A 13,932-nucleotide genomic window follows, 5' to 3' on the forward strand; every position below is an offset into this window, starting at 1 on the left:
GATCATAAGAAAAGGAAGAGAAATATTGTTTAAGAGTAAAGATTCATTATTTGCAAGATCCTGAAATAATATAGAGACATATTGATTTAATTGTATCACTACCAGTTTTAAATATTATTGTTACATGTTTGTACATATTCTGAATGCATCGTTTGTACTAATAATATAACAGAACAAACAAACAAGATCTTAATGTAGATCAATAATATCAATACAGACCTGTTATAGATTCTTAAAGATACAAAGAAACAAACTATAGAAGCGTCATATAATGTTGTTGAGATAGCTATTAAATATAAAAGAAACCAACTTCCCAAGCAACGAATTTTGTTAACAAAAATTTCCCTTCCAGAAACCCTTCTCCAAATGGACAGGCAGCAGCTCCAAAAGTTCGTCCAGTATTTAATAGCGGAACACCACACAGAGGTTCTGCCGACAGCACAGCGGCTGGCTGACGAGGTGCTGCAGGCGAGGTCCGCGATCAACAGGATATGTGGAGCGCCGGACCCCACGGCGGGGCCGCCGCCCGACGCGCACCATGCGTGGCATTTGGATGAGCAACAGGTAAGCATTTATAACTAGCTTTCTGCCAATTTCTTTACCCACGTTGTCTAAAATTTAACAATTTATATGCTAAAACTGTTTTGATAATCACACTGTGTATTGTTCTCCGAGAACCACGTTATCAATTGTGAAAACAGAATGCAGAATGAAAAGTCGGTGCAGTAGTTATTAAATTAAGCGCAAACAGACAGGCTAAGAATTTGTCAATATGAATCGAGTCGCGTTTTAAGTTGTCAGACTCAAAACTGAAACATTTCCACACTTTGGTTTAATAATATTCAGAAATCTAACTGCAATTAAATAATTAATCTTCTTCATTGTAATAAATTGCAAGTAATAAAATTTTCACGTAGTTTTTGTTTTTGTTACAGGTTTGCGAACAAGTGCGAGCGTATTTATTACAGGGAACTTATTACAATGCAAATAAACAATTAAATTCACTATTTTCTAAGGTAAGTCATATTATATTAATACATGTTTTTTTTTTATCAAAATTATTATTTAAAACTTCTTTGGAGTATACTTATAATGTAATTTTCAGTAAAATATTTCTCCAAACATACTTTAATTTTAAAATTTTTAATTTCTTTTCTTTGATTTCAAATCCCTAAGTCCTGTTTTAATTAAAGTCACTTTCCAGGTACGAGAAATGCTAAGAGCCCAAGACTCAAACGGTCCCAGAATGCTCATGTTGATGACAGAACAGTTCCTATCAGACCCTCGGCTGCTTTTATGGAGGAACCAGAACACCCCCATGACGGAGAAGTGCAGACAACTGTGGGAACAATTAGGTGCCTTGTGGGTCAGCATTGTGCTGGACCCTGGAAGCAATAAGTGCCATAGGATGCAGTGGAGGCATCTGCTGGAAAAATGGTCTGCCGTGGAAGTCTGTCCGACAGAAGACCCGGATTATAGATCGTTTCCACTGGTAAGTTATTTGATTAGGTCACTTTTTGTTTTGTACTTGTGTTATACTTTCCCAAACAGAATTATTAAGACAGCTAGATTTCGTTAGATACGCTTTGAAATTGACAAAATACAGAAAAATTGTTACCTCTGGTACCTACGGAAAACAATTCCTACCAACAATGGACATTTGATTTGCCTTTGTATATGTAATGAAGATTCTTAATAAATAAATGTACAATAATTGTAATAAATGTAATTGTTTGTTTTTACTTCGTTGTAACATTTTCTGAACATAAATTGAATGTAAATGTTATATAAAGAATGGTAGATTAAATGTTAAACGTTAAACTAACTTTTATTTGCATCTATATAAATTTTTGATACCATATTAAAACCTTGAAATAATCTGGTGTAGGTTTTTAAATACATAAAGACATTTAAAGTTTGGAAAATCAGATGTTTTGCGCAAAGTGACAGTAGTACCCACCTCAACGCTTCGCTTATGAGGCGTGCAATACATACAAAGATTATATGTTACAAATATATTTTTTCCTTTTAATTATTTGTCCGTAATAATAATATAGATTAAAATTTTCAGTATGCGCGGGAAAGGGAAAGAAATGAAAGGGACCGCGACAGAGACCACCGTGACAGAGACAGAGAGCGGCATCGCGATAGGGAAGAGAGGGACAGAGAGAGGCTTAGGGAAAGGGAGGAAAGGGACAGGTATACATTGTTCTTCTATTTGTGAATTTTATGTTACACTAGCTGTTATCAGCTGTTGGTCTTAGCGAGATGATATATAACATATAGCCTTCCTCGATAAATGGGCTATCTAACACCGAAAGAATTTTTCAAATCGGACCAGTAGTTCCTGAGATTAGCGCGTACAAACAAACAAACTCTTTAGCTTTTCAAATTCAAATTGCCTTTATTTGCTAAATGTTGTCCAAATGTACAAAGCTGAGGTACTAATTTACAATATAGTATAGATTATAAATTTTAATTATTATTTTTAAATGAACTAAATAATATTTATAGAGCAAAATATTCATCTGCTGCCTAATAATTACACTAACATTTACTTTATAATAATATCTTACTAAATATTTATTTCTTATTCCAGGGAGAGGCATAGAGAACGCCAGAGAAGAGAGGTGCATTCTCATTCGGAAAGTTCGGATGAGGAATCTAGGCCTAATAAGTATGTATTATTATCATATTTTACAGCATTTGATGTTCGTAGATCGATAGTCTTAAATTATTAAGGCGATTAATGGGTCGTTGTGTTAGTTGTATATCATATTTATTAAGAACTAATAGTCTGTATAATATACTTAGATATAATACTTCACTAGAGTGATATTAGTTGTAAATTATAATGATGTCCCAGTCTGCATATTCTTGCAAACCTATAATGCCCCTTTGAATATAAAATTTGCTGTCAATGTGTGGATTGGTTTATTATTAAGTTCCTTTCTAAACAAAATTATTAATATTTCAGTTATGAACGTGAATATAGAAGAGCAAGTAAACGGTTAAGGCTTCATAATCAGAGGTCGGCGCCACAACTCACTCCTAGAACAGTATTTCACAAGTAAGTTTTTTAACCTAAATTTTTTAATTTAAATTAATACTAAATTTTGTTATAAAACAGTTTATTAATCTACAGAAGAATGCACGAAAGCTTTATATGGGCAATAGAAATAATGAAAACGCTTAAAAGTATCTAGAAAAATACATTGAAGAGTTGATAAAACAACTCAAAAGCGTTAAATTTCTTTGACGGCACTTATTCCTAATATTAAACCAAAAGCCTTTATTTATTTATATTAACCTAACTACCATTAAATTGAAACCGTAGCTTGTCTAGTAATGATCAAATATATGAATAAAAAATTAACCAACTTTTTACAGAGCATTAGACGCAGTGGACATATCGTGGGAGAATGAACACCTAAAGAACATCTTAGGGTCTGATGAATACTGTGACCCGGATAAATTGGACAAAGCTGGTGCTTCAGCTTGTTCCACTACATTACAGGCGTATCCGAAGTTCAATGATATTGGACAGCCTTTGTGGCATGGTTAGTATATTTTTCTTATTTGTGCATATCTTTAAAAATAATTTGGAAAATCCAAAAGTGCACGCCTCATAATTTTTTTTTAATAATTATTTATCAATTATTATTTTTGTTTATTTAATAACAATTAAACCACATCGAATCAGACCCTGAAAAATGAAAGGGTTCTATTCCTGAGCATACTCAAGCGTAAGAGAAAAAAAAAGACTCGATTAGTAAAGTATTTCGGTCGCTATCGTGTTAACAAGAAAAAGGATCCGCACATACAGACACACGGACGTCCAAGACAGAACTTTTTTAAACTGTTTTTTAACTAGTTTAAATAACAAAAATGCCATCAAAAATATCATGAATGTTAAAAATAGTGTTTTTTCTTAATATGTGTGTGTATGTATTATCTTACAAGTGCAATGTATGATACAAAAAGACATTTTAAGTTTGAAAAATCAGATGTTTTGCGCGAAGTGACAGTAGTACCCACCTCAACGCTTCGCTTATGAGGCGTGCAATACAAAGCACTGTGCTGCACCAATAAATTATTTTATTGATGTATAGATCTCATATAGATCCATAAAATAGTTTTTGAATTTGAATTGACTCATTTGAAAGTAAAATAATGGCATTTCTGTATAGCTGACGTTGATTGATACAAATTAAAAGTTTTATCTCTAGATATATAACAAAACAATTGTACAATTTTATTATTTTAACCATCTCTTTGACAAAACATACTATGAGCCACTACTAAACTAAGTTACCTATTACCACGCTATCACATCTAGATATCATCTTTTACTGTATGCGGAGCGACAATTTATACAATTATTTGTTTCTCTTTATCCATTTATTAATAAACTATATTTTTGTCCACTGAATCTCATATATAAATATTTATTCCAGATCCATGTAGTAAAAGTAAAACTAAATCTCATATAATTATTTTATTTCCAGAACATTTGCCAGTAGTAGGGGCGCGGATAGAAGCGTTGCGAGCGCACGGCCGCGCGCCCGCCGCACTACGGCTTGCGGTCGCGGCCGCTAGGGCTATGCGGCATCGACAGGTTAGATAATGTTAAAATAATTTGTATTCGAAAAATCTTTAATAGAGAAAGATTTCATATATCTATACTAATATGTTTACTAATATGTATACTAATATGTTTGTTTGAACGCGCTAATCTCATGAAATACTGGTCCGATTTGAAAATTCTTTCGGTGTTAGATAGCCCATTGATCGAGAAAGGCTATTAATAGGCTATATATCATTACGCTAAGACCAACAGGAGAGAAGTAATGCGGGAAAAACCGTGGTGCACACCTAGTCTTTAATAGAGGAAGACTTTTTGTATGGGTTCATAACTATAAATACAACTCGTTAACAATAAAATTGATTTAAAAAATATTTTGGATGACAGAATTTTTATAGACCCACATTAAAAGTGCTAAAACTAACACCACGCAAATTTCCAGGAAGTAGCGCAACAAAAGTGGCAAGAAGCGGGTGGCGGTGAAGCATCAAGCTCCACCAACTCAACCAACTCAACTCACTCAACCCACTCGAGCAACTCAACCCACTCGAGCTCGTGCGCGAGTGAGTCGTGCGGCGGGCAGTGCGACCGGGTGAAGCTGTCGCTGGTGTGCGCGCACATGGACGCGGGCTCGTGTCTGCAGAGCGCGAGCACGTGTGCGCTGAGCCATACCCACCGGTGTATTGGGAAAGGTTAGTGTTTCAACCAGCTCAACCCACTCAACCAACTCAACCCACTCGAGCAACTCGACTAACTCGAGCAACTCAAGCCACTTGAGTGACTTGACCAATTCAACCCACTCGACCTACTCAACCCACTCGAACTCGAGTCGCTTTCACTTCAAAAATATTTTTTTAGGTTAAGTTTTGTTTACTTTTTCAGATTACATGTTTTATTAACTGCAAACAGCAGAAGTATTGGCATGTATGATGATCAATTTAAACAAATTGTCTCACGCGCACACACAAACACATATCAATGTCTTTGCAGATTTTTAACAACTTTTAATTATACATGTTTGCGGGAAATCATGCCCTTTTATCAGAACAATCAAAAAGTAAACCTATAAAATAACATTTGCCCATATTATATGCCAAGCATTATATTGTGAACTACTTTTTCACTGCCAGTTCAAACTAACCCCATAATAACTTAAAATTTATTTAAATAAATAATTTCAGACAGCAGATGCTGGACAGGCTGGACGCTAGAAGCAATCTGGTGCGTGTACGAATGCCTGGCAGATGCGTGCCTCGCGCCAGACGACCAGCGAGCGTCTCCCAGATTGCACACTTATATAGACGAGGAGCCTAATACTGGTCTACCGCCTAGGTGAGAGAATAGGACATTTTCAATGTAACTATGAGATAAATGTTACTAATAATTGTATGGTTATTGGTAAATAATAATCTAGCCTTCGAAAGATCTGAGGTAACAAACGCAAACGCAAAAAATACAGTCGAACTGAGAACCTCCCCCTTTTTTTAAATCTGAAAATTAAACATTAATTTAATTACATTTTAAGAGTAGAAATTAATTGTTATGTGATTATACATATTATTGTTCTTTAAAATATCACTTATGGGCCTTTAAATTGTGGTTTCTTAACCACATTGACACCTTTTGATACCTTCCTAATTGTTACCCAAATATAAATTAATTGATGGAGTAATTAGGGAATTTCTCTTTCAATTAATTTATTATTGTCCTTTTAATTTCATTTAGGGCTAATTTTTCCATACTTAGTTAAAACTTATTCGTCGAATAACGTATAAAACTACCATTTCAAAATGTATTCTTATTGCCCGCAATTGACAGTTTATAGGTGACATTTTAATATTATCGTGTAATACTTTATTGGACGGATAAGTTTTAACTAGGGATTGAAAAATCGGCCCTTAATTAATTTATTATTTCATAGATACCAACATGTACCTGTAGCTGGCAGTAAAAACCCAGAAGAAACGTACTTAGCTTTAGCATTAGAAGCTGCCTTACTTGGCTTGGGCATGCAGAGGATGTTGCCGAGCGGCTTGTATGCGCAAGAGAGGTATTGCAAGCAGGTTGGTATTTAATTTAAATAATGGAAACATACTAAAAGATTAAAATAACATAGTAGACTTAATTTCTAGTTCAAGGAAACATTAAAATGCAAAATGTTTTCAATGAGTCAGATTTGTAGAAATGTCTAACAAAAAGTACCAGTTCCTATAGTTAACTATGAAACATGTGTAGAAGCTCATTGAATGTAGATTTATTGTTTATATTTTACTTTTTTTACATTTTTCACAACCTTTTTTTAAGACTTTCTAATTAGATATTATTTTTCTAAATTCAAATAAATCTTCCGGAAATAATCTTCAGTCTTCTCTCTAAAATATATGGATTCCATTATTACTTATTGAAGTGAAACTTCTTTATCGGGGTTGGAAAAAAATTTATTGTAACATTTTTTCGTTACGCATGACATTTTTCCGTTACGCGCCATCTTTTTCTTATCCCTTCCACGCGTGATTCGACGTATTTCTGTAAAGTTGCATATAGTAAATTATTTTTTGAAAAATAAGGTCATAAAGAAGTTTCACTTCTTACGTGTGTACTGTGTACACTAGTACACGCACACATTTTTTTTGTCCTTCTTGCTAAGTTGTTACCTTGAATAACTCGAAAAATGCCATTCCAGGAGGAACGGCTAATCAGCCAGCTCCAACGCGTAGAGGGCGAAGCCGCCGCGGGCGTGTGCGGGAGGGTAGCTAGGGCTCTCCTTGCGGGGGGCCCTTCCTCCTGTCTCGGTACCAAAGTGCACCCGAGGTCTGCGCCTGCGCATACATTCGCGAGGTTCCTGTTTCTGGCGCTGTTGCCAAGTGACCCGGATCTTGCGTATCGGGTCGGGTTGAGAGCTATGAGGTAATTTCAGATTATTGTTTAATTCAGTTTTTTTTACCGAACCTTATCATGATGTCTTAAATCAGTTATTTCCTTGACTAAAGATTACACTAGCTAGATAATACTACTTTATGACATATTTGGTCTCGTTAGTGACTCTGATCTCATATTATATTTGTTTGGATGAAAAAAAATATTCATCATTTTATGTATGTCACATCATTTTCATTTCTAGTCTTTACTTAGTTTAGTAAGTAATTAATACGTGCCGTGTACGTGTGCAACTCATAGCATAGCAAAGCAATATTTCAGCATATTTATATCCATCTTAGTTTTATTATATCAACAGCATCCGCAGGTGTACGAATCGTATACAAGTCTTTGTATCATTTGTTTATGCTATAAAATATAATTGTAACCAAAAGACTGCGATAAAAGCATTGAGATAATATTACTACGTATGGAGGAGACACCACGAACAAAATCTGTGCGCCATTTTTTGCTCTAACTAAGTTTTAAAAATTATTATCTAGTTAGGTACTTATCGATGAAAAGTTATGTCAGTCACTTTTTCGTATTATTTGTATTATTTGTGCAATATCGTAACACACACGAAGGCATATTTGGTGCGTTTCACTTTAAAACCAATAAAAAATGAGCGTGCAGTTAAGCCATATGGCTTATGTTGAGCGGAACATAAGTGATGTAGGCGGTGTCGTCTCCATGTGTATATCTCAATGGATAAAAGTGCTCACTATTTCTTCGTGTTACTAAAACTAACCTTGTTTCCAGACTGGCAATGGTGGAAGAAGCGTACGCGCTGGACGGGGGCGGGGCGGGCGCGGGCGGGGCGGGCGCCTGGCACACGCTGCAGCACGCCGAGCAGCAGCAGGCGGCACTCGCTAGTGCGCTGCTTGGTGAGTAATAACATATTATTAAGCTATTGCATAGCTTCATCGCGGGCCTTGAGCGCGGGGACCGAATCCAGAAATTCCGTAACGAAAAACCTCACGCTCCCCACTCCGACGGGCTCGGAGGTGTGGCTTGAAGGCATAGCATGCAATAGCTTTAGCGCGGCAGTCCCCGAGTGCCACACGTTTTTTATTTATTTATTTATTCCCACCAGGTGCAGCCCGCGGCACGCCCAGCCGGCTCCGCGCAGCCCTAGCAGCAGCCCAGCGGCACGTGCGCTCCGCGGCGCAGCTGTTCCGGCTCGCGCAGGACGCGCTGCGCCACGCGGCGCCGCCTGACGCCCCGCACCACCATCGGGACCTGCTCGCTGCGGCGTTTGAGCTGGGCCTGCAGGTAAGAGGGAGGGGGGGGATATCAGACAGGTTATTAGCACACCGAGTGACAGCGGCATGGGCACCTGCTAGCTGCGGCGTTTGAGTTGGGACTGCAGGTGATAAATAATAATAAACATATACATTTCCAAAGAATAGAAAAATTCGATCACGAGGCAAAATTCGAACCCGCATCCATCCCAGGTCCAGGTCAGGGTGGCTGAGTTGGTCGGGCATCTGACTGGCTCCGGATTAGCATGAAAGGATGCATTCGAATCCCACCTCGTGATCGAATTTCTTTGTATACTTTATAAATTTATAATATTTATGGCATTTTAGTGCCATAAAACCAAAAAATATCAAATTCAATAATAATTTCAGGACATATTATTTTCCACACACGACACGTTTTTTTTTTCATTACTAACGAATAGTTTTCCTTTACAGGTGTTACGGATGACACTATCAGCCGTAAACTGGAGAAGGCGGGAAATGGTCCGGTGGCTTGTCACGTGCGCTACAGAACTTGGGCTGGACGCGCTGTTATCCATCATGCAGAATTGGTAAGCTAACATAACTGAATTATGTTTGTTTCATTTCATAGCGTCCAAATCCAATATCACGAAATTTCATTTTTTTTTCTATATCTCAATAATTATTACTATCTACGTGAACACTGTTTCACAAAAATCAACATAAAAACTTAAAATATAGACGCATACTCTTTTTTACAAATCTCACATTTCCACTCATACAAATTTGACGCCTTATAACTATACATCCTCACACACATTTTAACTCCTATTCTATTTCTTCCAGGTATGAGCTATTCACACCAACAGAAGCGACCGGTCCTGTAGCGGCAGCAGCAATGTCGCACGCAACAGCATTACGACTCGGGCTTAGCTTCGAGCAACAAGAGAAACTTAGTGCGTGTGCGAGGACGCTTGCTTTGCAGTGTGCGGCTAAGGTATGTAATTTATGTGTTCATTTTTAGGGTGAATTTTATTATTCATCAATGTGACGATTCTTGAATCATTTACGAAATAAATAAAAACAATATCCCTAGATGAGATCCTTGTGGAACTCCCACAGTAATCGGAAATTTTAACAGAAATATTTTAAAAAATCTTAACAAATTGATTACAATTTTGTAAATACGACGCGCATTATCGATATACTAACGCTTATACCTATTTTAAACGTCTTTCTTGATAAAATTTGATGGTCTAATAAATCAAACGCTTTGCTAAAATCGTTTTGTATAGCTATCATCCTTTACACTAGTAACATCCGTTGTTTGTTATTATATTTTTTACTATATAATGTTTACGATTTTTTTGTCATATTCAACCATTTTTGTCTTCACAGGACCCGCCAGGCTGTGCGCTCAGTGCACTATCCGTGTGCGAGGGCTCAGCGGGCGCGTTCGAAGCAGCATGTGCAGCTGTGGGCGGCGCTGCTGCACGTGGAGCACTCGCCTCCAGCCAGCTGTTCGCTGTGGCCCGCTACATGGAGCAGCGCGGCCAGCCCGCGCGCGCCATGCGCCTGGCCACGCTGGCCATGCGCAACCTGCACCTGCACTACAACCAGGTGGGTGTCCAGCTGTTGCTGAGTTGCAGCAGTTTGCAGATCGGACTAGAGCGGTTGCAGGCGTGTCGCTGCCCGCCTGCTCCGCTAAGCTGCACTCCGCCTTGTCACTCTGCACCACCGTTTAAAAACTATAAATTACTAAATATTAATCATCACTATTTGAGTTTATACAGTTACGCTTATACAGTTTATTATAATTATAAATTTAGGCAAATCCATGCAAAATTAAAAATTCACTCGGTTCGTTGAAATATTCAATGCAGGTGTAATAAAAATAGCACATTTATCAGAACCTTCATTTGAAAAAGATGTATATTTTTTTTTTAATATGTAATTTTAATTTAATTTACACTTTACCTATAACAATCATGCCAACAGTAGAACTTTGCCCTAAATAAAAATCAATCAACCTAACCTTACAGGACAGCCACCCAGCAATAGCAGACATCCACTGGGCGGTAGCGCTCGCGCACTCGCTGGGCCGCGCGGAGCTGCAGGCGATGTTGCCGCTGTTAGTGAAGAACGTGCAGTGCGCGCCTGTGCTTGTTAGTATAACTTAGTTAGAAAGAGATTGAAGATGTTTGATATAGCTTATCACATCTCTTAAGATAGAAAGAGATAGAAGACGTTTCATTTTACCTACAACGAAAGGTACAGATGAAAGATGTTTAGTATGAATTACTGGGAGGGCTTATTTTTGGACATATCCATGCTTTATACGTAAATGGAAAGAACGAATATTTTCTTGGCCAAAATTATTGAACACGTTTTGAGTATGTTCAAAATCCTGCATTGTTATCCCATTAACTAAACGCTCTCAGGTTTCATGTAATTTTAATTACAGAAAAAAAAATGTTAATTAATAATTACATAAATTTTATTATAAATTTTCTTTATATCTAAATAAATATTTATCCCCACAGTCGGACGTCCTCCGCCGCTGCTGTGTAGCGGCCGCGGGTTGTTCCCGTTCCCGCCCCCCTCCCCCGCGCCCCCCCACCCCGCTCCGCCCGCTGCTGGAGGCCGCGCTGCGTGCGTACGCGTCCACGACTCACGCGCGACTGGCGCATATCTCGCCAAGACACTATGCGGACTTTGTTGATTTTCTTGGTGAGTTTGGAGGGTAGTTTTTGTTAGTGAATTGTTATGTATGATAGTAAATTATATAAGAAAGGTAATTGTTTCTTGTGGAAATAATGGAAAGAAATAAACTTTTAAAGGTTACAGGTACCATATATTTTTCTGTGGTAATACGAAAGAACCTTTCTGAAAGTTTCCTTCCTTTTTACGACTGGCAACTCTTAATTACATATGTTGAGGATTAGTAAATAAATAATTATCCGAAATATCATATATATAAATCTTATATATAAAAATGAATCGCAAAATGTGTTGGTAAGCGCATAACTCGAGAACGGCTGAACCGATTTCGATAATTCTTTTTTTATTATATTCCTTGAAGTACGAGGATGGTTCTAATGTAGAGAAAGCGTAAACATGTACCACGGGCGAAGCCGGGGTGGACCGCTAGTATCATATACAAATCAAAATTGTTTCGTTTTCTACAGAAGAGATTTGTGTCGCTCTGAAATCCATAATCTTATAAAAAAAAATAATAATAATTTATATGATCCTTCCAGGTAAAGCCCGCGACACATTCGCGCTAGCTCACGACGGTCCACACCAGTTCGCGGCACTCTTACAAGAAATCAAACTCAAATACAAAGGCAAGAAGAAACTAATGTTCCTCGTTAAAGAAAGATTCGGTTGAAATTAGGCCATAGCATCGTTATTTTTATAAGCATTGTGGTATATGTGCAATAGCGTGTATATACAGAGACGCTTGAGGCGTTCGTAATTTCGTAAAACGGTATGGACTTTGGCGGTACAAAAATTGAGTACGTATTTAAAAAAAAATTAAGTTGAAAAAAACGGCAATAATGTATATAAAGCTTTCAATGTTAGTAAAATTTAGCACAATGACATATGGTATAGTGTTGCCATTGTAACAATCTCGAATCTGCATACAAGTGCCGTCAATGATTCTGCCTACATCATTACCTCATGCTAGTTCGCGAGACGCACTCATTTGTACCAAACCAGTCTATTTCGAAGTATTATTTTATTTAACGTCTAGATTATATACCTCGTAGATATCACTTAAGTAGATAACGTTGTATGATCTCAATGATTCCATTTTGTATATAGATTAATAGCTTGTAAATATAATTAAGGTTAGGAATAGCTCGTTGGAAATGTTAGATATATTTTAAATAAGGAATTAGCACGAGCGCTAGGTTAGAAATGGCGCGAATCGTTCGGAAATTACTGTTTTGTTGTAACGGGGCTTGTAACATACGCGCCGAAATATAGCGTCCAATAACACAGTGGGATAATGACACAGCACCAAAGAGATATATATAAGTTACTTCCAAAATATTGAGATAAGCGATGCCACTATTCTTTCAGTATTTTTGAGTATTCGTATGTGTAGGCCACATTCAATGTTGAAATTGTATTTGCTGCTTTAACTTCATTTTGAATGGATGTTTTTTTTTGTTTTCGTTCTTTTGTTCCAAAATCAATTTCAGTTTCGTTTTTGTTTTTCATGGTTTTGTTTTATTCGATATCCGTGTTAAGAGTTATAGTTATAAATTTGTAACAAGAAGTGCATTTATATAAATAGAAACATTAATAATATTTAAAGCTAGGCGTGACGTTCGGATAGCGTGCAGACATTAGTAAAATGATTATGAATAGTATATAAGAATGAGGGACTTTTGTACTTTTTGTGGTGTGTAAGGGTTGTGCAAAATAATAGATTTTATTTTCCTAACTTGCCAATATCAAATTATGTTATTTGTTTTTCGCCAACCCTGTTCTGTGTCAAAATTATTTAAAACATTATAGGTAAATAAACATGCAAGATTGTTATTTGTTTATAAAACGACTTTATTTTATTACTGCCAGAGGTATAGTTAAATTTCAATAATAGCAAATGGTATTTGGAAATGTTGAGATTGTAGAGTTCCATAAAACTTATATTAATAACTAGATCAGACTGATTTTAAAGGATTTGCAAGAATATTAGGTATATTATCTGAATTTCTTAATCATCGTACGATTGCTAGCTGTAAAATTCTTTTCGATAATAAACAAAAAAGCAATAATTTGTAGCCTTCGCCGGTCTGTGTTTTAATTTTTTACAAAGTGTTAAAAATTCATACAAATTATTTTTAATGTACAACCTGTATTTATGTGAGGGTAATAATACTTTATGTCGTCAGTAAAGCTTGTGACTTGCCAGTAAAGAAAAAAAAGCAAACAAAACCTTAAGTGCCTTCAGGCGAGTCCACTCTTATCATAAACACAGGCCGGTATTGCCATTTTTATATAAGTTCTGTTCTTTTTTAATTTTGTACACACGATGTTTACACATTAATATTGTGTTTACGTGAAACGTAGACACTACACCGTTCAATGTTGATTTGAAAAAGGTGATAATAATTTCAATATATGATTAATTTAAAATATAAGCTTTGTTTTATTGATACTCCTCAAATTATGATTTTAACTAACATTCTG

At 36.5% G+C, this 13,932-nt stretch overlaps 1 protein-coding gene across 2 annotated transcripts in view; it reads left to right on the forward strand.

Moving 5' to 3' along the window:
* The window catches only part of LOC149481465 (zinc finger SWIM domain-containing protein 4-like), a 59,151-nt gene extending 45,268 nt beyond the window's left edge, over positions 1-13,883 (forward strand). Inside the window, exons 4-24 of one of the 2 annotated variants that reach the window (XM_089704987.1) lie at positions 353-564; positions 936-1,016; positions 1,205-1,492; positions 2,072-2,199; positions 2,600-2,677; positions 2,978-3,070; positions 3,391-3,560; positions 4,509-4,618; positions 5,028-5,277; positions 5,767-5,917; positions 6,507-6,648; positions 7,269-7,492; positions 8,264-8,388; positions 8,598-8,743; positions 8,841-8,873; positions 9,202-9,317; positions 9,574-9,724; positions 10,126-10,347; positions 10,770-10,892; positions 11,271-11,457; positions 11,988-13,883. In XM_089704987.1, coding sequence (XP_089561113.1) covers positions 353-564; positions 936-1,016; positions 1,205-1,492; positions 2,072-2,199; positions 2,600-2,677; positions 2,978-3,070; positions 3,391-3,560; positions 4,509-4,618; positions 5,028-5,277; positions 5,767-5,917; positions 6,507-6,648; positions 7,269-7,492; positions 8,264-8,388; positions 8,598-8,743; positions 8,841-8,873; positions 9,202-9,317; positions 9,574-9,724; positions 10,126-10,347; positions 10,770-10,892; positions 11,271-11,457; positions 11,988-12,118 — 3,161 coding nt within the window. In that variant the 3' untranslated portion in view covers positions 12,119-13,883. Of the gene's footprint in view, positions 1-352; positions 565-935; positions 1,017-1,204; positions 1,493-2,071; positions 2,200-2,599; positions 2,678-2,977; positions 3,071-3,390; positions 3,561-4,508; positions 4,619-5,027; positions 5,278-5,766; positions 5,918-6,506; positions 6,649-7,268; positions 7,493-8,263; positions 8,389-8,597; positions 8,777-8,840; positions 8,874-9,201; positions 9,318-9,573; positions 9,725-10,125; positions 10,348-10,769; positions 10,893-11,270; positions 11,458-11,987 lie in introns of both variants that reach the window. The other variant, XM_089704986.1, reaches the window with a different exon arrangement.
* The last annotated feature ends 49 nt before the right edge of the window (positions 13,884-13,932 follow it).

Source organism: Colias philodice, chromosome 16, assembly GCF_061535455.1.
Source record: "Colias philodice isolate Cphi_HAF_F1 chromosome 16, ilColPhil1 Martin Lab GWU primary, whole genome shotgun sequence".
Classification (NCBI taxonomy): Eukaryota; Metazoa; Arthropoda; class Insecta; order Lepidoptera; family Pieridae; genus Colias; species Colias philodice.